The sequence below is a fragment of the Ylistrum balloti genome, unplaced genomic scaffold (assembly GCF_031769215.1).
Source record: "Ylistrum balloti isolate Yb309-2 unplaced genomic scaffold, AGI_CSIRO_Ybal_v1 Utg369764, whole genome shotgun sequence".
Classification (NCBI taxonomy): Eukaryota; Metazoa; Mollusca; class Bivalvia; order Pectinida; family Pectinidae; genus Ylistrum; species Ylistrum balloti.
This window is the reverse complement of record NW_026781961.1, coordinates 526,566-548,372: the sequence shown is the minus strand read 5'-3', so window position 1 is coordinate 548,372 and position 21,807 is coordinate 526,566. Positions and strand designations below refer to the sequence as shown.

General features: G+C 34.9%; 2 protein-coding genes across 6 annotated transcripts in view; one reads left to right on the top strand and one right to left on the bottom strand.

The window, feature by feature from the left end:
* LOC132543795 (coiled-coil domain-containing protein 83-like) overlaps window positions 1–21,807 on the bottom strand; it is a 58,389-nt gene that overhangs the window by 15,299 nt on the left and 21,283 nt on the right. For 2 of the 4 annotated variants that reach the window (XM_060207322.1, XM_060207324.1), the window contains exon 2: window positions 1,071–1,219. In XM_060207322.1, the coding sequence (XP_060063305.1) occupies window positions 1,071–1,171 (101 nt within the window). In that variant the 5' untranslated portion in view covers window positions 1,172–1,219. Of the gene's footprint in view, window positions 1–1,070; window positions 1,220–2,434; window positions 2,541–21,807 lie in introns of those variants that run through there. The other 2 variants (XM_060207323.1, XM_060207321.1) reach the window with 2 other exon arrangements.
* Window positions 3,863–21,807, top strand: part of LOC132543794 (SH3 domain-containing kinase-binding protein 1-like) — a 63,387-nt gene continuing 45,442 nt past the window's right edge. For both annotated transcript variants that reach the window (XM_060207320.1, XM_060207319.1), the window contains exons 1-7: window positions 3,863–3,929; window positions 11,106–11,263; window positions 13,742–13,877; window positions 14,076–14,188; window positions 15,372–15,474; window positions 16,845–16,969; window positions 18,333–18,417. In XM_060207320.1, coding sequence (XP_060063303.1) covers window positions 3,926–3,929; window positions 11,106–11,263; window positions 13,742–13,877; window positions 14,076–14,188; window positions 15,372–15,474; window positions 16,845–16,969; window positions 18,333–18,417 — 724 coding nt within the window. In that variant the 5' untranslated portion in view covers window positions 3,863–3,925. The remainder of the gene's footprint in view (window positions 3,930–11,105; window positions 11,264–13,741; window positions 13,878–14,075; window positions 14,189–15,371; window positions 15,475–16,844; window positions 16,970–18,332; window positions 18,418–21,807) is intronic.

The following is a 21,807-nucleotide window of genomic DNA, read 5'->3' as shown; positions in this document are numbered from 1 at the left end:
AGAAAGTGAAAAAAGCTAACTCAATGTTTGGGATGCTAAGAAGAACTTTCCAGTTTATGGACATCAAATTATTCATTCTATTATATAAATCGCTTGTTAGATCCCAGCTAGACTACGCAAGTGCAGTATGGTATCCCTACAAATATAAATATATAGATCTTATTGAAAATGTTCAAAGAAGAGCAACGCGGTGCCTACCTGAATTACGGAATTTATCATATGAAGAAAGATTAAAAACACTAAAACTGCCTACCTTGGCCTATAGACGCTTGCGAGGTGACATGATCGAGATATATAAAATGATCAGCGGAGTGTACGACGAAGAGTGCTGTACATGCATAAAGTTATGGGAGAACATGTCCGATAAACACAGTGTTAGAGTAAAACTCAAAAAAACTTTTTCCACAAAGAGCTAAATCTAAACTAAGAAGTAATTACTTTTCTGTGAGAGCAGCACGCATTTGGAACACATTACCAGAAACTGTTGTATCTGCCTCAAACACGAACTGTTTCAAAAATAGGCTTGATAAGTTATGGGAAAACCAAGATATCATTTTTAATTATAGAGCTGATATATCAATAAAGACTGTCTTAATAGTAATTCTACGGAACTAAAAGCTGGACATATTATTTTGATTTGTACATACTATATTTATTATATGAAATATCATGTATATATATTGTATGTTTTTTGAGACCAGAGTAGAGGATAGGTATATCCTGTTCTGGTAATAAACTTAACTTAACTTAACTTAACTTAACTTAACTTAACTTAACTTTGACATCTGGTGTATTTTTGGTCTATAATCTGTTTACCATCTCATCACACTACTTTCATCCTTAGTGTACATAGAATTATAATACAGCTACCAAATTCTCAACAGATGCTTTTTTTTATAAATCGGAAAAAAACCAAATTAATACTTAGATACAATAGAGCAAACTATTGAACAAGACTGTATCATACATAGGATTCATCCTTCTAGGAGTTGTCAACGATGCTCTACATTATATTGTTAGAATTGTATGATAACTAATTTTAGTTCAAATGTAACAAAAACACTATTTACTGGTATGCTAAAATTGCCTCCTTTGCTGTCATTTGGGGTTCCTTCTTCTTTCCTCCCTTCTTTCCTCCTCCCTTTCCCTTTTTGCCTTTCTTCTTTCCCATTTTGTGTGTTTTAAGATTTTTTCTGAAGGTATTTATATCACCTTAAAACTGAAAAAAAAATAGAAAAAATAAAATGGTGATTATCACATCATATCTACAAAGATAATAAATCAATTTTTTCTGTGGATCCCATTGCAATGAAACTTTTCTGACTTTATGGATTGTTAGCCTCTATGTATTTAGTTCCTTTAAATTTCTTTTTTTTTTTTTTAATTCAGTAAGCATTTTTGATAGAACAAGGAATGATGAAGAAATTCCTACCCAAGTTGACAAGAATCAAACTTAAGTCTCCAGTGTGACAACGCAAGCCTCTGTAATAAGAAGGAGTAATAAAAAATGCCCTGCAATCACCCCATTCCTATCCCTAAATCTGGGACTCTAACTAGCAACTTCAAGCTCACCAGTTAAATATTCTACCATATGACTACAGGGAAATCATTACTTCCTGTCATACAACTCAAAAGTAATCATTTAATCCAGATTTTCATCACAATAATACATCATTTTACCAGCTGTGCAAAACAAGCATGCTCTTTCATCTGATTGACCGAGACTGTATTTTAAATCTGTATAAGCCATGCTAACCCAATCCTTTTGTGAAGGAGTAACGGAAAACACTGCTGGGTTTGAACTAGCAATCCTTCCATCTCTAGTTGGACATGCTACCACTTGACATCAAGGAGATTCCTACTAACCAAGGTTATTAAGATGACCTGTACTGTCCACTTCTATACTATTCCCTCCTTCACAAAGTCTTTAACCCCGAAGACAACAACAACCCATGTTTGATATCTCTAAGTAAGCATTTCAATTTCACATAGCTTCTACCCCTGGAGTAGTCAATGGCATAAATCTGAAATATCAATTAAGGAGTAATGAAAAACACCCTGCCACTCCTGTGGTTTGAACTAGCGATCCTCTTGTCTCTAGTCGGACACTTTACCCGTTGAAAAAAGGAAATACCCACTAACCGCTACTAGAAAGGCAACCTGTTCTCGCTACTACTACACTTTTATACATAAACATGACACCTTTAGAACCATTTTGAAACATTTGTATCTTCATTCTGAGTCAACTGTAAAGATAGTGTTACTCTAAATGTGTTGTACGAAACAATCTCCGAATTATCTGTATACATACACCAATAAATGCCTTTTACCAGAACAAGCATAAAACTGTGCTGTGTCAAAATATAAACTTGACAGTCAGACCTTTAAATATATTTCTAACAGCATTCGTTATTTTAAATAAAGTGCAGTATACCTGATATATATATTATTTCCTTGTTCACCTCGTAAAATGGAACGTGGGGCGATTTATATGATGGATTACCTAATTTTTCACCCACAAACTAAACACCGTAGATGCTCGTCCACCATATTTGTTTTGAGTAGCAACAAGCGCCTCACTTTAGTTTCGTATGATTTTGGGATTTCTTTATGAAGACGAACGTGTGAAAAATGTAGATTCATACCAATATTGCCTATGATTTCTTGCAAACGAAATATATTACTGCCTATTTAACTATATCACTAAATTAGCTATTTTACGAAAATAAATCAAATAACTCACAAAACCAACATCGGACCACCTGTTCCGGTTTCGGATCGTACCGACGTCAACAAAATCTTAGCTGATAATCAGTGAAATGAGGTCAAAATAGAGAAAAATATTTGCTCATTTACCATTTAAAGATTACAAACGAGGAATAAGACCCGGTGTTCAAGAAGGATCTACATGTGCGATATTATGAACAGATCCTTGGAGTATCAAATCATTGTTGCGATACGTAAACCCAACTGGTTTGGGAAAGAAGAATGTTACTATGTAGAATTGGAAAATACACACAAGGAAATCCAAATCAGTATGTGTACTGATGAAAGAAACCTGCTCTTGCAGAAAAGATCGAGATTACCAAGTTCGATTTGGCGGGAAATATAATGATTAAATAAAAACTGTTTCTTCTTTTTCGTCACATGTTAGCACTCAACGCCACAATTTTGAGAGACACAATCATTTCTTCGCATACATTTATCTTTCTTATGTACATTATCCAACAATGGTTTGACAGGTCTCAATTTCTAACGGGCGAACTGTATATATTACAAAATAATGGTATTGTTATTTTTAATATTTTGCAGTAAAAACAATCCAGTTGCGTATGATAGTATTGTGTGCTATGGTTATATGTCTCTGGGTATGTTAATTATAACGCAATGAAATAGCGACATGACACAGCACAAAGCAAACTTTAGGTTTGTTTGGGCATTGATTTAATTTATGAAAAATGTTTTTGGCATTGATTTAATTTATGAAAAATGTCTGTTGTTTTTCTTGAAACCCAAAAATGCTGTAATCGTTTTAAAATCGTAACCTTATAGTACATTAAGTTTGATTACATAAAAATTCTGGTTAGAATATAAAACACTGTTAACTCTCCCCTACTTGCACAAGCCTGTGTCGTAGATATAGGATATGCCTGTTAAACCCCAGAAAGGTACGGCATTATGATTCATACTCAGACTGGTTTTATATAAACATACTATAGACCCGCCCAAACTAGCACGAAGGGTTCTGAAAGTTAAAATTGCTGACATGAGGGTTTCGGTACACAGAAATATTGGTGTTATTTCATGAAACAGACTATAGCCAAAGATTGAAGTCGATCTGACAAGTCACATGACCAGGCGCCATTTTGGAAGTCATTTATAGAGATGAGGATTTGACAACTTGGAATCTCAAAGTAGGATCGCAATGGGTGAGTATTGATGAAACAAATTACGTGTGTGCATCATAACAACGATGTGAAACTACCATTTAAGTGATAAAAATGTCTCTGGGTGTATATACACCGTACAGGTACACACGTTTCCCGTGTGGTGACCCGCTGACCTGTCGGTGTTGACACAGATTTCAAGACACTTCCGTAGGAGTTTGCAAATTATCGAATTACCTGTACATCTAATAACATGAGAATGATAGAGAACTGACTAGAGAAATTGACTCATGTTAATAAAAAGTCTGCATTTTATTCAGTGTTGTCCTCTTAAACAAGGTAACATAACATTACAACAATCATGACTCATGCGGAAAGTCTTTTTAAACATCTCGAGGGCGGTAGGACTTTCATGTTTTGACAGGAAGTTATTCAGGGAAGTTTCTAAGATACATCGAACAGTTGACCGTAAATGGGTGAATAATCATACAATATTATATACATATAAATGAAGCCATTAGATTTAACAGCTCTATGTAAGAGAACGTCACTCCGTGACTCTAAGCGAACACTCCGAACCTGACAGCCTTATGATGGATGGAGAGGTGTGTGAACCATGTGTATTCCCATGGCATCGAATTCATGATGTCAGAATCTCATTGAATATTACTCGTCTTTCAGTTTATACATTCTTGGCAAATTATTATTGTGAAATAAAACAAAATACATGTCAAGAAAATAGGTGATGTGATTTTGTTCAAAGAGGAAAGAAAAAGTGAGAAATAAAGGTTAAAAATCCCGGTATCCTATGTTAAACAGAAGGACAGCTCTGTTATTATTATTATTATGTTTATTCAGGCAAAGGCATAATAAAATTACACATTACAAATATCACATTACATAAGCAATTCAATAACAATTAAAATCAGTAATAAATTATTGTGGATTTCTTAAAATTTATTAATTATGAAATATGAAATATTACAGAAGAATTTCACATACCTTAAAATATCACAGTTTAAACTAGTATCGCAGAAATTAAATTACACTGTGCTTGCAAATCTTCTAAGTAAAATAGTTGAAAATTTTAGAAATATCAATAAAAAAGAGAGAAATTTGATAAAACCAGATGAAAATGCCTTTGGCCTTGGATTACCCATAAAGCCTATAAAATAGGCTTATTTCCAATGGGGTCCATTTAAGGTGTAATCATTCCGGTTGAGATGTAAAGCCATGGAAAATGAGATTGAATTAATATTCGCAGCATTAACTATAAATGAAACAGAGCACTACATTTGAATGAAAATTACATTTACATAGATATGAAAAACAAATACTGAAAGTGAATAAAATGTTTTGGCACATTTCAGGGCATTTATGAAAAAGGATGGGATTTGAAGAGATATTACATAATAATATAACATGAACAATATAACATAATATGAAAAATAATATAACATCACTACCCGTTCAACCAGACGCAAAGAAGTGGAGGTTGAGCTCAATAGTAGACGAAGGGGTTGTCAAATTCGCGTTTTGATTGTAGCATCAGAAATTGTTTTACTTTGTTTTTAAAATGATATTTATTTTTAGAATTTTTAATATTTTCTGGAAGGGAATTCCAATCTTTTGCGGCCGAAGTAGAAAAGGAAGAACTTTCTATGCTTTTAACGTTTTTTATTGAGAAGTTCATCGTTCCAGATCTAGTACCACAACAGTTCTTGGGTATTAAACTACCTATATACTTCTAAATGAAAATAATCACTCACTAGCCATTTAGGCTTATTGTTAAAAAAAACCCCAAAATAATATCATTATTATGGGTAACTAAGTCAGAAAATTCATGTCAGATTGGTGAGCAAGGTAATGTCTATCAAAGTTATATGTCAAAAAAAAGAACAAAACCTCATAAATGCCTGTCATTGTTTATTGGGCCTTCCCGTGGACCACTAGAGCATAAAACCCCTGAAAAATACATAAAAATAGCTCGATACATAAAATCTGATATTGTATTGTCATGGCTATAAGATAAAATCAGATATTGTATTGTATTGCTGTCCTAGCTATAAGTTTAGATCTGAGATTGTGCTGTCCTAGCTATAATATAAGATCTGTGATTGTGCTGTCATGCAGTGACATGCCATAAGTCGTTCACTTTTTTCATTTTACTGTATGTTCTTTGTATATATAACCTATACGATTAATTTTCTGTGATTGTGCTGTCCTAGCTATAAGTTTAGATATGAGATTGTGCTGTACTTGCTATAAGTTTAGATATGAGATTGTGCTGTCCTAGCTATAAGTTTAGATATGAGATTGTGCTGTACTTGCTATAAGTTTAGATATGAGATTGTGCTGTACTTGCTATAAGTTTAGATATGAGATTGTGCTGTACTTGCTATAAGTTTAGATATGAGATTGTGCTGTACTTGCTATAAGTTTAGATCTGAGATTGTGCTGCCCTAGCTATAAGTTTAGATATGAGATTGTGCTGCCCTAGCTATAAGTTTAGATATGAGATTGTGCTGTCGTAGCTATAAGTTTAGATATGAGATTGTGCTGTACTTGCTATAAGTTTAGATCTGAGATTGTGCTGTCCTAGCTATAAGTTTAGATATGAGATTGTGCTGTCCTAGCTATAAGTTTAGATCTGAGATTGTGCTGTCCTAGCTATAAGTTTAGATCTGAGATTGTGCTGTCCTAGCTATAAGTTTAGATCTGAGATTGTGCTGTCCTAGCTATAAGTGTAGATATGAGATTGTGATGTCCCAGCTATTAAGTTTAGATCTGAGATTGTGATGTCCCAGCTATAAGTTTAGATCTGAGATTGTGATGTCCCAGCTATTAAGTTTAGATCTGAGATTGTGATGTCCCAGCTATAAGTTTAGATCTGAGATTGTGCTGTCCTAGCTATAAGTTTAGATCTGAGATTGTGCTGTCCTAGCTATAAGTTTAGATATGAGATTGTGCTGCCCTAGCTATAAGTTTAGATATGAGATTGTGCTGTCCTAGCTATAAGTTTAGATATGAGATTGTGCTGTACTTGCTATAAGTTTAGATATGAGATTGTGCTGCCCTAGCTATAAGTTTAGATATGAGATTGTGCTGTACTAGCTATAAGTTTAGATATGAGATTGTGCTGTCCTAGCTATAAGTTTAGATCTGAGATTGTGCTGTCCTAGCTATAAGTGTAGATATGAGATTGTGATGTCCCAGCTATTAAGTTTAGATCTGAGATTGTGATGTCCCAGCTATAAGTTTAGATCTGAGATTGTGCTGTCCTAGCTATAAGTTTAGATCTGAGATTGTGCTGTCCTAGCTATAAGTTTAGATCTGAGATTGTGCTGTCCTAGCTATAAGTTTAGATCTGAGATTGTGCTGTCCTAGCTATAAGTTTAGATATGAGATTGTGCTGTCCTAGCTATAAGTTTAGATCTGAGATTGTGCTGTCCTAGCTATAAGTTTAGATATGAGATTGTGCTGTCCTAGCTATAAGTTTAAATCTGAGATTTTGCTGCCCTAGTTATAAGTTTAGATCTGAGATTGTGCTGCCCTAGTTATAAGTTTAGATATGAGATTGTGCTGTCCTAGCTATAAGTTTAGATATGAGATTGTGCTGTCCTAGCTATAAGTTTAGATCTGAGATTGTGCTGTCCTAGCTATAAGTTTAGATATGAGATTGTGCTGTCCTAGCTATAAGTTTAAATCTGAGATTTTGCTGCCCTAGTTATAAGTTTAGATCTGAGATTGTGCTGTCCTAGCTATAAGTTTAGATCTGAGATTGTGCTGTCCTAGCTATAAGTTTAAATCTTTGTATGTAAACTTGTGTTTTCCTCTTGGTGGCATTCCCAGTCTTGATAGATTCTGCACTGGTGGCATGGAACTCAGCTTATGGCATCAGTGTTTTGATAAAGCTCTCAGACTCCTTGCTCAATTTCTAGGTCATATGAAATGATCTCCAGCGAGAAACGAAAGTACATTGAAGAGGGCCAAAAAACGTTATTTTCTTGCGGTGTTTCTAGACCAACACTGGAACAGGACGAAACAATTATAATTGCCAAACAAGAAGAAAATAAAACCACGACAGCCAGAAAATTTCAGCAAAAATGGTTACAACAATTTAAATGGTTGATGTACTCTACTACTGTGACTGTCTTGTGCATAAAAATAAATGTTTATCGTTTGACTGTGGCCTGAATGTTTTTTGTGCTTTCGAACAAAATGGCCTTAGAAAATTTCAGTCTTTAGGACATCTGTCCTAAAGAAAGCTGGGCCAATCTGAATCACTGTTCAAGTCTAAGTACGTATTTTGTGTAATGTTTTAACAGCAATTCACGTAATTACTAAAACTGTTGTACCTACACCATCATTTTGTGTGCTTGTTATTCGTTTATTGCACAGAATACTTTTTAATATAAATAAATGTCGGTTTTTTTAAAATAATTTTATTAATGTTGAAAATAATTTCAGTGTTCAAATAATCTATTTTCATACATCACGATGATCGATTACAGATTTCTTAATCGATTAATTGATCAAACATCTCAAACAAGTGATACTCGATTAACTCGATTAATCGGAACAACACTAGTGAGGACACCAGTGACTCAGTAGCACCTGTATCTGTGAGGACACCAGTGACTCAGTAGCACCTGTATCTGTGAGGACACCAGTGACTCAGTAGCACCTGTATCTGTGAGGACACCAGTGACTCAGTAGCACCTGTATCTGTGAGGACACCAGTGACTCAGTAGCACCTGTATCTGTGAGGACACCAGTGACTCAGTAGCACCTGTATCTGTGAGGACACCAGTGACTCAGTAGCACCTGTATCTGTGAGGACACCAGTGACTCAGTAGCACCTGTATCTGTGAGGACACCAGTGACTCAGTAGCACCTGTATCTGTGAGGACACCAGTGACTCAGTAGCACCTGTATCTGTGAGGACACCAGTGACTCAGTAGCACCTGTATCTGTGAGAAACTTGGCATTGACTCCATTGATATCCAAGTGTACAATTACCCCTGACTCTGCACCACTGTATTCCTACACACATTACAGAAGCCTGGCATTTGAAGTTTCATCTTCAGCATTCTGAGCTAAAGTTGCTAGATATTTACAACATTTCCTTTTCATATGACCAGATTCTTTACAAAAGTAGCATTGTACTTTATACCATCCCTCTAATGGGTCATTGGAAGTGCTGCCTGATTTGTTTGCTCCTCCACTGTTTCTGTTATACCTTTAAGTCATGCTCATCTTTCTCCAGTTTTTTGATAGACTTCTCTAGAGACACAAGCATACTAGTTAAGTTCTCTAGAGCCTCATCTCTGTTACTGGTGTTATAATCTGGGTCCCAACTTCTTTCAGTGAGTCCCAGGCAAAAATGTAGGCTTCAGTAACATTACATGCTGGAAGGAAGAGCTACAAAATTTATTCAAATAAATGACCTTGATCCACATTCAAGGTCACAGAATAAGTTAGAGGTCAGATGTGTCATAATCTTTTAACAATATCTCATAAATAACCAAGAAATTGTGTAAGTATTTTTTCACCTGGAACATACTGTATAGTATACTATATACTGTATTGAAGTAATATGATATGTCAGATAAGTATGTATAGTAGTGTACCAGAATTATATTGTTCAAGAATGTCATCACTTTGTAAGTTGTGAGTTTGAGATCAAACCTTTGTATCATATTTTCTGAAGAAAACTAAGAATTGTGTGAGAAAAAATATTAGGAATTATTGGTTTATAGACGTTAGATTAAAGGACTATGATTTATTGTAAGTCATCATATAGTTATTCTGGATAAGGTTTACTGCACTTATATCATTACAGTAAACCCATACAGTGTTTATTTTACAGACAAAGTAATTATGAGGATCATGGATATACTGTTTTCCTCATTTTAATCTTGTATATGTCAAAAAGAGATCAATCAATATTCCTGAAATTTTTTTGTTTTTTGATGTTTGTTGTCTGAAAAATATTTGAAATATTTCAACTTCTACAAGTATTCTCATAAGGAAAGAATACCTCAATGTATTAAGACATTTGATACAACAAATTCTAAACTGAACCAAACACTTTGATGAATATTCCTGCTTAAATCCTTATTCAAAGAAACGTTTCCAGCCAAAATCTCATAAATAAAAAGAAGATATGATAATGTTTCAGAGACTGCACTGAAGTTGTCATAATCACCTTTTGAAGGAAATTGAAAAAAAAACCTCACTTCAATAAATCTGTGGTCAGTTCAAATAGGAAGGTTATCTTTCCTATGAAAACAATTATTTTCTGTCTAGTTTGAACCCTTCTGTTCTTTTAATTTGTTTTTACTAACAATCTGAACCATTTAAACTCTTTGTGAGATCTTACGTATGCCTAACAATTGATGGGATTGGCAGTATCTGCACCACGTGGTCACAATTCACATCAATGGTAAATGGTGGAGTGTTTTAATTAACCATTGCTTAAGTGATAGTATATACTTGTTACTTAGTTCATTGATATAGTAGCTTGTGCCAGATGACACAACTTGAGGCTCAAACTCTTTATCATTAGTGATCAGAGCAAGGAATGTTGGCATGTGCATTGTTAAAGATGAACATTGTTAAGACAGTCATACCAAAACTATCCCTTGTTGGTTTGTGCTCAGCCATTAGAAGCAGATATGAGCTTTCAGGCCTACATAATATTTGGTTTTGGATATTCAATATGAAGTAATGAAGTTTAAAAAAAGATATGCCATTTCTTGAAAGTTAATCAACATTTAGTTGTTATAAAACATCTGTATCTTTATGTCTTGCAGTCTTGTTTTAAACAATTCATTATGATTTTGGGCAATGCAAAGTCTGATAGGTCAATCTCAAATTTGAATAAAAATCAATTTCACAGGCATTCACTGTAAATTTTTATGGTTGAAACAATATTGACATGATTTTGTTCAGGCTGGCAGAAGATTTACCTTAGTTTTAGGAACTTCAATCAAACTATGCATGTACAGAAGACCCCATTTATTCTTATAAAATGCCTGGAGAAACTGTGTGTTGAGATTGTTGAACAGCAACATCAATTAGCTTGATATTTGCTGCTGTTCTTGCTTGTTAACAAATCAGAGTTACCTTGACGACATGTCTCAACCAACTCCCCTTTATTTCTAAAGTGTTCCTAATCATGACTGATAACATAAGATGTACTCTTTGTTTCAGTGGATGTGGAAGTGACATTTGAATATGCAGCAGAACAGGAAGATGAACTCAACATCAAAGTGGGAGACATCATCAAAAATGTCACTATGTCTGAAGGAGGCTGGTGGGAAGGTGAACTCAATGGTAAAACTGGCATGTTCCCAGACAATTTTGTCAAGGTAAGTAATAGACAGTGATCAAGCACTTTACAACATATGTACAATGCTAGACCAAACTTAGTAATAGTAAGTCATCCTTACTGTGGTGCTTATGTTAGTAATTGTACCAGACGCTTATGTTAGTAATTGTACCAGACGCTTATGTTAGTAATTGTACCAGACGCTTATGTTAGTAATTGTACCAGACGCTTATGTTAGTAATAGTACCAGGCGCTTATGTTAGTAATTGTACCAGACGCTTATGTTAGTAATAGTACCAGGCGCTTATGTTAGAAATTGTACCAGACATTTATGTTGGTAACTGTACCAGGCACTTATGTTAGTAATTGTACCAGACACTTATGTTAGTAATAGTACCAGGCGCTTATGTTAGTAATTGTACCAGACGCTTATGTTAGTAATAGTACCAGGCGCTTATGTTAGTAATTGTACCAGACGCTTATGTTAGTAATAGTACCAGGCACTTATGTTAGTAATTGTACCAGACACTTATGTTAGTAATAGTACCAGGCGCTTATGTTAGTAATTGTACCAGACGCTTATGTTGGTAATAGTACCAGACGCTTATGTTGGAAATTGTACCAGGCGCTTATGTTGGTAATTGTACCAGATGTTTTTTAATTAAATTGTTTCGGATGATTTCGTGACGTCATTCATTGTATTTTATTATTGTTATTGATTTTCTTTCCTTATGCTTGTGTTTTACAATTAATATTGTCTACAAGATTGGAACCCAGTGGTGAGGTTGAATCTTTTTTCTGAAAAAGTCAGATAGACAATTGAATATTTATTGGTCTGAAAAAAGTTGGATAGACAATTGAATATTTATTGGTCTAAAAAAGTCAGGTAATTGAATATTTATTGGTCTAAAAAAGTCAGATAGACAATTGAATATTTATTGGTCAAAAAAAAGTTGGATAGACAATTGAATATTTATTGGTCTATGATTTAAACAAAGTATACTCATGAAGAAAAAGTTAATTCAACAGCCTGATGAAATAAGTGATTATTTTCCAGGCATAACTAACTGTCATATCTAAGGACAAACCAAAAGATTTCTATTTCAAAATTCTAAAATTGGTTTTATACTAGACATTATTTATAGCTGTTATACTAGACATTATTTATAGCTGTTATACTAGACATTATTTATAGCTGTTACACTAGACATCATTTATAGCTGTTATACTAGACATTATTTATAGCTGTTATACTAGACATTATTTATAGCTGTTACACTAGACATTATTTATAGCTGTTATACTAGACATCATTTATAGCTGTTATACTAGACATTATTTATACTGTTATATTAGACATTATTTATAGCTGTTACACTAGACATTATTTATAGCTGTTATACTAGACATTATTTATAGCTGTTACACTAGACATTATTTAAAGCTGTTATACTAGACATTATTTATAGCTGTTACACTAGACATTATTTATAGCTGTTATATCTAGACATTATTTATAGCTGTTATATTAGACATTATTTAAAGCTGTTATACTAGACATCATTTATAGCTGTTATATTAGACATCATTTATAGCTGTTATATTAGACATTATTTATAGCTGTTACACTAGACATTATTTATAGCTGTTATATTAGACATTATTTATAGCTGTTATATTAGACATTATTTATAGCTGTTACACTAGACATTATTTATAGCTGTTATACTATTATTATTTATAGCTGTTACACTAGACATTATTTATAGCTGTTACTCTAGACATTATTTATAGCTGTTATATTAGACATTATTTAAAGCTGTTATACTAGACATCATTTATAGCTGTTATATTAGACATCATTTATAGCTGTTATATTAGACATTATTTATAGCTGTTACACTAGACATTATTTATAGCTGTTATACTAGACATTATTTATAGCTGTTACACTAGACATTATTTATAGCTGTTATACTCTAGACATTATTTATAGCTGTTATATTAGACATTATTTAAAGCTGTTATACTAGACATTATTTATAGCTGTTATACTAGACATTATTTATAGCTGTTATATTAGACATCATTTATAGCTGTTATATTAGACATTATTTATAGTTATACTAGACATTATTTATACTGTTATACTAGACATTATTTATAGCTGTTATACTAGACATTATTTATAGCTGTTATATTAGACATTATTTATAGCTGTTATACTAGACATCATTTATAGCTGTTATATTAGACATTATTTATAGCTGTTATATTAGACATTATTTATAGCTGTTATACTAGACATTATTTATACTGTTATATTAGACATTATTTATAGCTGTTATACTAGACATCACTTATAGCTGTTATATTAGACATTATTTATAGCTGTTATACTAGACATTATTTATAGCTGTTATACTAGACATTATTTATAGCTGTTATATTAGACATTATTTATAGCTGTGTTGAGAAACTTGACAGTAATAGTATTGATATGCTCTGTTTTATATAGGTGATAGAGAAGGCCAAACCCACCAAAATAAAGGAGGAATTACCTCACAATAAACACAGAGGGGCATCAGTCAGAGAACTCGCTAGTAAAATCAAAAGTGATTTACATGTAGGAATGACAGCACCAAAAAAGAAAGGTGAATACCAATGGACAGTCATTAATATACTGTGTTGTAATTAATTGTTTGTGATAATGGATCATTAAGTATGACTATAAAACTGATGTGGAGTGTGTCTTCTGATGTTGTATTGATGAACTCAGAGTCTCTATTACCAGCGTTATATAAATTTTATTCAGTTGTGAGAGACATTTTACATATATTTTTACATTTCAGAATTACAGCCCAACGTCAAGAGAAAAAGAGCCAAGGTAGTATATTCTTATGACCCAGAAAAGGATGACGAGCTGAAGTTGGAAGTTGGGGACATTGTAGATATTTTGAAGCAGGTGAGGAAAAGACGAGGTAGTATTTTCTATCAAGATACATATGCTGGTTTTGATCTCCCCCAAAGGTGATCAAAGAAATATATATAACAAAAACTGTTTTCTTGTCAATTTGTTGCTTTTTAAAAAGCCCTTGATTTAATGGATCTGGAGTTATCTTCTTATGGAAATAAAAGTTGTCATGAAATATATTGTTATATAGATGGTTTTGTGTATGAATGACATTGTTACATTAGTGTGTGGATCAGACTAGTAGGATTTTTCAATAAAACTGAAAATTTAACCCTTTATGAATGGTTTTTGTTTTCTTTGACAATGTACAATAGTAAACACAGTGATAAATTTTGGAGAGATTATTACACACCAATTGTTTCTGTAAGACGGCTTTATTTACTGCAATATGTATATGTATCTTTAAGTTTTGACTTCAAATGAATGAAGCATCACTACCATATTTTCCAGGCTATAAGCCAAACCCCGAGTATAAACTGCAGGGCTGGTTTTTAACGATTTTCTATTTGATCCACATATAAGATGTACAGGGCTACAAGTCACACCCCTTCTAATGATGTGGTAATCGTTTGTTGATAGAACAGACATTGGAAGGCAATCAATCAAGATCGACAATGAAACATTTCATATAAGTTTGCAAATGAATTATACACAGTCCTTTATTTAAAAACGTAAAATAGCAATTATGGATCCCAGGATGCAACAGGCTATTGTAAACTTCTGTTATGACTTCCGAAACAACAATAAAAGTTCAGAAGATATCATTAGGATTCATATTAAAAGGTAGGATTATTTAAATCCACAAAAATTTTATTTTTATTTCATACTGAAAACCGTCCTATATGCAGTTGCAAATGATGGTTCTATGCAATCTATTTCAGTGACAAACAGGTGATGAACGGATACTCGTAAGAACTTATCACTGGTGTCTCATACTGGTACCTTTGATTTTAATCACTATTTTTAATTCTTTCTGGAAACGCGACATGTTACAGCAACCAATGCTCTGGTATAAAAGCCGCATGCCCAACTGCTGAGGAAAATATCCACAGATTGTAACCCAGAAAATATGGGATGTATTATGAAGGAGCATTCTAGATTTGGGAATAAACATTCAAGTCCGATTAGATCAATGTTTTCATTTCTGTTCTAATGTTTTGTATGTTGTATACAGGAAGAAGAAGGCTGGTGGGAAGGCAATGTGAATGGAAGAACCGGCGTGTTTCCTTCTAACTTTGTTGAAGAGATTGAAGAATCAGAGCCAGAAAAAACTCCTGGTAATGACAACAGAATTGATATAAAGACAGAAATACCCTAGAGCTTTTCCAATACCCTAGAGCTTTTCCAATATCCTAGAGCTTTTCCAATACCCAAGAGCTTTTCCAATACCCAAGAGCTTTTCCAATACCCTAGAGCTTTTCCAATACCCAAGAGCTTTTCCAATACCCAAGAGCTTTTCCAATACCCTAGAGCTTTTCCAATACCTTAGAGCTTTTCCAATACCCTAGAGCTTTTCCAATCAAATGTCTATACTTAGTCTAGAAATAAAGATATTCTATAAATGAGAGGTGCTGGAGAGAAAGTATACCTATTAGTCTACCATCTGATGGTGCTGGAGAGAAAGTATACCTATTAGCTTACCATCTGATGGTGCTGGAGAGAAAGTAAACCTATTAGTCTACCATCTGATGGTGCTGGAGAGAAAGTATACCTATTAGTCTACCATCTGATGGTGCTGGAGAGAAAGTATACCTATTAGTCTACCATCTGATGGTGCTGGAGAGAAAGTATACCTATTAGTCTACCATCTGATGGTGCTGGAGAGAAAGTATACCTATTAGCTTACCATCTGATGGTGCTGGAGAGAAAGTATACCTATTAGCTTACCATCTGATGGTCATTAAAATTACTCCCAGTAATTATTTCTTGAGAAACGTAGGGTGGGTCATTTTCAAAAGCATATGAATATTCCCATGGTGTCTAGTTTTTTTTATTGTTCAGTTTTGAGAAATAAGTGAGAGAAAAAAAACACACAAATGCTTTGTATCCTACATTTGTAAATTTAAATTTCCCTAGGGTAGGTTGTCTCCCTTACAAATATCAGGCACTTTTATTGAGTATTATAATTAGACTGCACATACACCATGCATATATTCAGTCCTAATAAATACACATTTTGACATATTTATATTAGGATGATGATATATACAGAAGTTTTAATTGGACATTAATAAATTCATTGTATCAAACATAGGCCCAATGTGCCTGTGCCACCCACCTGGTTTCTAACATAAAACTCAGGAACTTGTGTTGTCCTTTCTGATAATACAAACAGTTATAACTTATTGCTTCTGTTCTTCCAATAGCTTTACCAAGTATTATGAATTTAAATATGTATCTTTCGCAAGGAAGGAGACTTCAATATTTACCTTTAATTGAAGACTTTAACACAATGTTAAATGGACATTACACACCATAAATTCATATATATTTTATTATTTAATCAGATTCTCATCATATCTTTCACTGCATTTTGATGGATGTTAATGTTGTTGGTGTTTTGTTCTTTTTAAATATCTGTCCTAATTTTATTTAGACCTGTTCTGCAGATCAGACATTCAGTGTGTTAAATTTCTTTCTTGTACAGAGGAGAAACCAGCTGAACCAACAATAGAAGGCAAGAAGAAGCTGATTGGAGGTGTAGGTTTAGGCAATATATTTGGATCAGGACCAATCAAACTCAAACCCACGAGTGTGAAGACTTCAGAAAAGGTTAGTACAAGGGTCAGTTTATCATCAGTAGTACTGGACACATACAAGTTTTATTCCCAGTTTATTTAAGTTTATAAGTATTGCTCATTAGACCTGTTACCATTGATGGGCGTCTGATATATCATAAGTGGAACATTTTAGGATCGGCAATATTGCTGCAGACAAAAAGAAAAGTTTCAATTTTTAGTAAAAACATGCACATTCCAGACAGATCAAATATTAGGGATGGATCAAAACTCATACCGGTAAAATCTGACGTTTCAGCGACATGAATCCCTTGTGTATTGAAACTATTTGGCACAGTATGTTCTTTCTAAAAATAGATTAAGAAGTATTCCCAGTGACATTGTCATTCATGTATTTGTGTCATGTTTATTAGTCTAAAGTGTATTTATAACCCGACCTTGAAAAATTAGGGTCACACAGATGTAGCAATGGGCCATACTTCCACCCAGAAGTTTTAGGTTTTATTGACAAAATCTGAGGTGACAAAGGGACCTGTCTACTGGTACCATGTCTGACTTTGTAATATTCAGGGGGACATGGTCATGTTATCACAAATTGTGTATTCTGATAAGTGATATTGTTATCACAGCAAGCATGTGTTGCATGTCAGATTCTTTCATTGGTATTGAAAAATGAATGTTGGAACATAGTTTTGTATTAAAAGTTTCATTTGGAAAAATCACAACAATATCAGCAGATTTTGACAGTATTGTGACGTGGATTTTCCAATAACAGCTTTAATACCATCTTACAGCTGTTTGTAATATAATATAAATATTCTGTGATCATTTAGCCTTAAAAGGAACGGTATACATGGAAAATTAAGTTTTGAAGTTATTTTTCAGAAAATGTTCACTAGAATTGTGAATGGCAATAATTTAAGTCGTCTTGAAAGTAAGAATGATAGTGAAGTGAATGTTGACAATTTTTTTTAAATTCATTCAAGTGGAGAGTAGGACATAAATAAGATATTGGTTATTTTTACATTTCACAAAATGTGTTGCAGTCATACATCGTTGACCCTTAAAAGAAATAATGCTAGCCCTAAAAATATGCAGTAGAGATAAATCTATGTGCAAGTCCTGACTCCTGTACCTATAGAATTTGGATGGGACTCAGAATTTCTGGAAATACTTTTAATTTTTAATATTAGGTTTTCAGCAATTAGGTTGATAAGGACTCTTGAAAATGAATTGTAGATTGATCAGTGGATATAAAGGAAGATATTGTTGTGTAAGTCTCATCAATCATATGTTAGTATTTCAGATCTTATCATATTATTTTGATCTTTGATGTAAGTTACCTCCCTTGCATTAGTTTTATCTTTTTTTATATAACCACTGTTCCTTTTGGCTAGGTTTCCCATTCACCCCCTGATCTACCAGTCAAACATACAGAAGAAGAAAGCAAACCTCATATAGTTACAAAGCGTGAAAAGCCAGGTAAGTGATGTTGTAGATTTCTGTCCATCATTGCTAGTTGTATAACTTTATAAGTGATGGTGATTTACCTCCCTGCCTACATATTGGTTACTATATTCTCACCTGCCATACAATCATCAACAAGGACATCTGGTCACCAGTTTGTTAATTAAACTTATTTCAGAAAACTGTTTCTTCTATGAAGTATGTTTGGCAATTCCTCACATGATAGTGAATGTTCTTTAAGCAGTGGGTACGTTATCATTTCTAGTCACTGATGTAGGTCAGTTGTGTGTAGCCTTTATCAGTTCCTATGTATCACTAGTGTCTTTAACACTTCTCACCTTCCAGTAGTACAATAACACACTTACTCTGGTAGATGATATTTTATTTCTTATCTGGGAGTGGACTGTGAAGACTTTTGTGTTGGGAGTATCTGAGCTACTGAGTTCTAATCATTGTTGTGAAGTTTGACATAATAAGCTATAAACAAGGAGACAGTTTGATGACACTCAATAAAAGTTGTCATTGTCAGAAACCAAAAAGAAGAATTTCATCATCAAATAAACAGACATTGGAAATATACATTGAACTCTTACAGTTATAAGAATTTTAAATTTCAATAAACAGAAAGTTCACTGATGAAAAAAGAAGTTTATTGCTTGTTATGTTGAAAGGATTTGTAGGTTCTCCCCAATGTTTCCACCTAACATTATTAAAGCTTGTGCACAAATCATTGTCTCTATTTCATGTGTAAAATTCAGCATTAAATTGAATATCACAAAAATCCTTAAAATTCACAATTTGTTTTGTGTTAGAACAACTAATTTTCAGGGCCAGCATGGCTTGATGCTTTGTGTTTAGCCAACAGGATAGAACATTGGGAGGAGCTGCATGACTGTTAGTGTTGGATGTACAGTAGTTTAGCTGTGTATGGCTTGCTTATTTGCTTTGCTCAACAGGTTTGCATGTCCGACCCCCTATTCCTACCCCCCGCCCATCCCAAGCATGTAGATTGACCCCTCAACCCTGTGAATCTCATACCTTGGACTCCGATCTCGAGGACAGTGGCTCGCAGAACCTGGCCAGAAGTAGCGAGGAAAGTTTCTGCACAGATCGGGAGGGAAGGGATGGTGTGATGGCTCAGGATAGCTGGGTCAATGTATTGTTTGGTGAGCCAGGATCAGAGGGTGAGACAACAGATAGGGACACAGATGTGCAGTACAAAAATTTACTGGACCGTGATGGAGTGTCAGGAGAGGAGACAAATGTCATCAATCCTGAGGACATGATATCAGGAAAAATGACCAGTAATCAGTCCTCATCTTACGCCATCCAAAGTGGCCTCAATAAACTCTCCATAATGCAGCTTGTGCAACCAAAGGACTTCACCGAGGAAAACCTGATAGAATATGCTGATGTAGAGGTGGATGAAGAGAACAAGGAAAATGTAATGTTGGGGAAAAAATGTGCATCAGCCATTGCCTCGCTTGAGAGTAAGGGGAGCCGTTCATCAGTCTTAGGTAGTGCAAGAGGTAGAAGCAATGCCAGCAACAACAACAGCGTTGAAAATCCAACGCATGATGACTCTATGTCACAGTCAAAATCTGTAGATAGTTTCAATATGTACACAGGAAAGCAAAACTCAGGTATTTCTTCAAGGCTGGAAAGTTGGCTGTCAGGGGAACACCAATCACCCACAGTCTCTAATACCTCTGTGACTGCAGCTGTTACTGGAAAGAGGAAAGAGTCTCTATTCAAACGTGTCATGAAACTGGACGTGTTCAGGAAACGATCTAAGTCAGTGATGCCCTACAATGAGAAAAAGACTGAAGCAAGTCAAACACAGAACTGCTACAGGCAGGTGCCTTCTCTTACAGAGCTCTGCAGGAACAAGTTGGACCCAGGTTCCACAGAAACTACTCGTACACCGCTCAAGGAAATCACAGCTGCACATATGAATGAAAAACAGGATCCCAATCAGTCAACTTCATTTGAGGTGTCTGTTGATTCCCTCGATGTTGCAGTCGGGAGTTTGGAAACGGCATGTGAGAAGACTTCCTCCATGCCAGAGATATATGATGAAGGAGATGAATCACTCCTGACCATTATTATGAGCCAGAATGACATCAATAATGATGACGTCTGTGATAGGAAAGAGGATGGTGCAGGTGCACAAGGTTTCGAAAAGCAAAATTTTAAAAAATGTTCCACAAAAGAGGACAATGTCGGTAAGTCTAATGAGCTACCAGATAGGATAGTGAAAGACTCGTACCTCGGGTCTCTCAATAGGACAGGTCAATTGTCTCCCTTTATACGGATGATTGCCAACCGTTATCACTTGTTTGATCCAGAATCTCAGAAATGGAAGGAGGGATACATGGATGAACCTGAGATCATGGAACCGTCAGACAGCATTTCCCCAGAAAGCAGAACTCCAAACAGCCTCACCCAAGAAAGAACTTCAGATAAACAGGAGAGTGGCTGTCCTAATGCTGAGATGGGCTTTGTCTCAGATACAACACATGTAAAGGATGATGACCATCTCAGCACCTCGCCTGCATCCCAAAGCTATAATGTACTGCCCCCTGGCTCTGTGAAAGAGAAGGTCTTCCACTATGAACACATGTATGTGAATGAACTGGTAGATCAGGTGATTGCAAAAACGATGCATGGTCTGTGTCTGGAGCAGTGTCTGGAGGAGCTTGGAGGAATGGGACACCACCCCGAGCTACGCCGCCGATTAATGGAGGAGTTTAAACATTACACAGCAGACAGTATTCCAGACGCTCAGAGGTCTGAGGGGGAGATATCGCCTCAAGGATCTGAGTTTTTGAGAGAGGGGTCTGACGGGGAGATTATAACACCCATGGTATCTGATGGTGACACAGAAAGTGAGGACGGTTGTGTCCAGTCAAGTAGGATGTGTGGTATTGAGGATTCTCTATATTCTGCTATCACTGATATTGTCGCAGACACTGATTATGCTACAGCAATGTCTGACATGGATACAGATGGATCCTATGTAGTATCCTTTCTCTCCAATGCAGACATTGATGTCAGGATCCCTGAACCAGAGGTTGAAGGGCAATCATCCACAGGATTCAATGCTTCTGGGGAGTATGTAGACTTACCAGGACAACTGTCACATTATAGCTGCAGTAATGGCCTCTCGCACGCTACAGTCAAGTCTTGTGATAATCCAATACTACTGCAGCAAAGAAATATGGACGGTCCATGGATCTCTCCAGTTCACGCACGACTCAGAATGGGTACAAGTACATGTCCAAAAAAGGGTATGTTTCCTGTACCCGATGATGCTCAGATCTGTGGTCAATATACGCCTCGCTGTAGCATTGGTACTCAGACCCCAGACATGGTCAGTGTTGCAACCTCTGCTGACAACACACC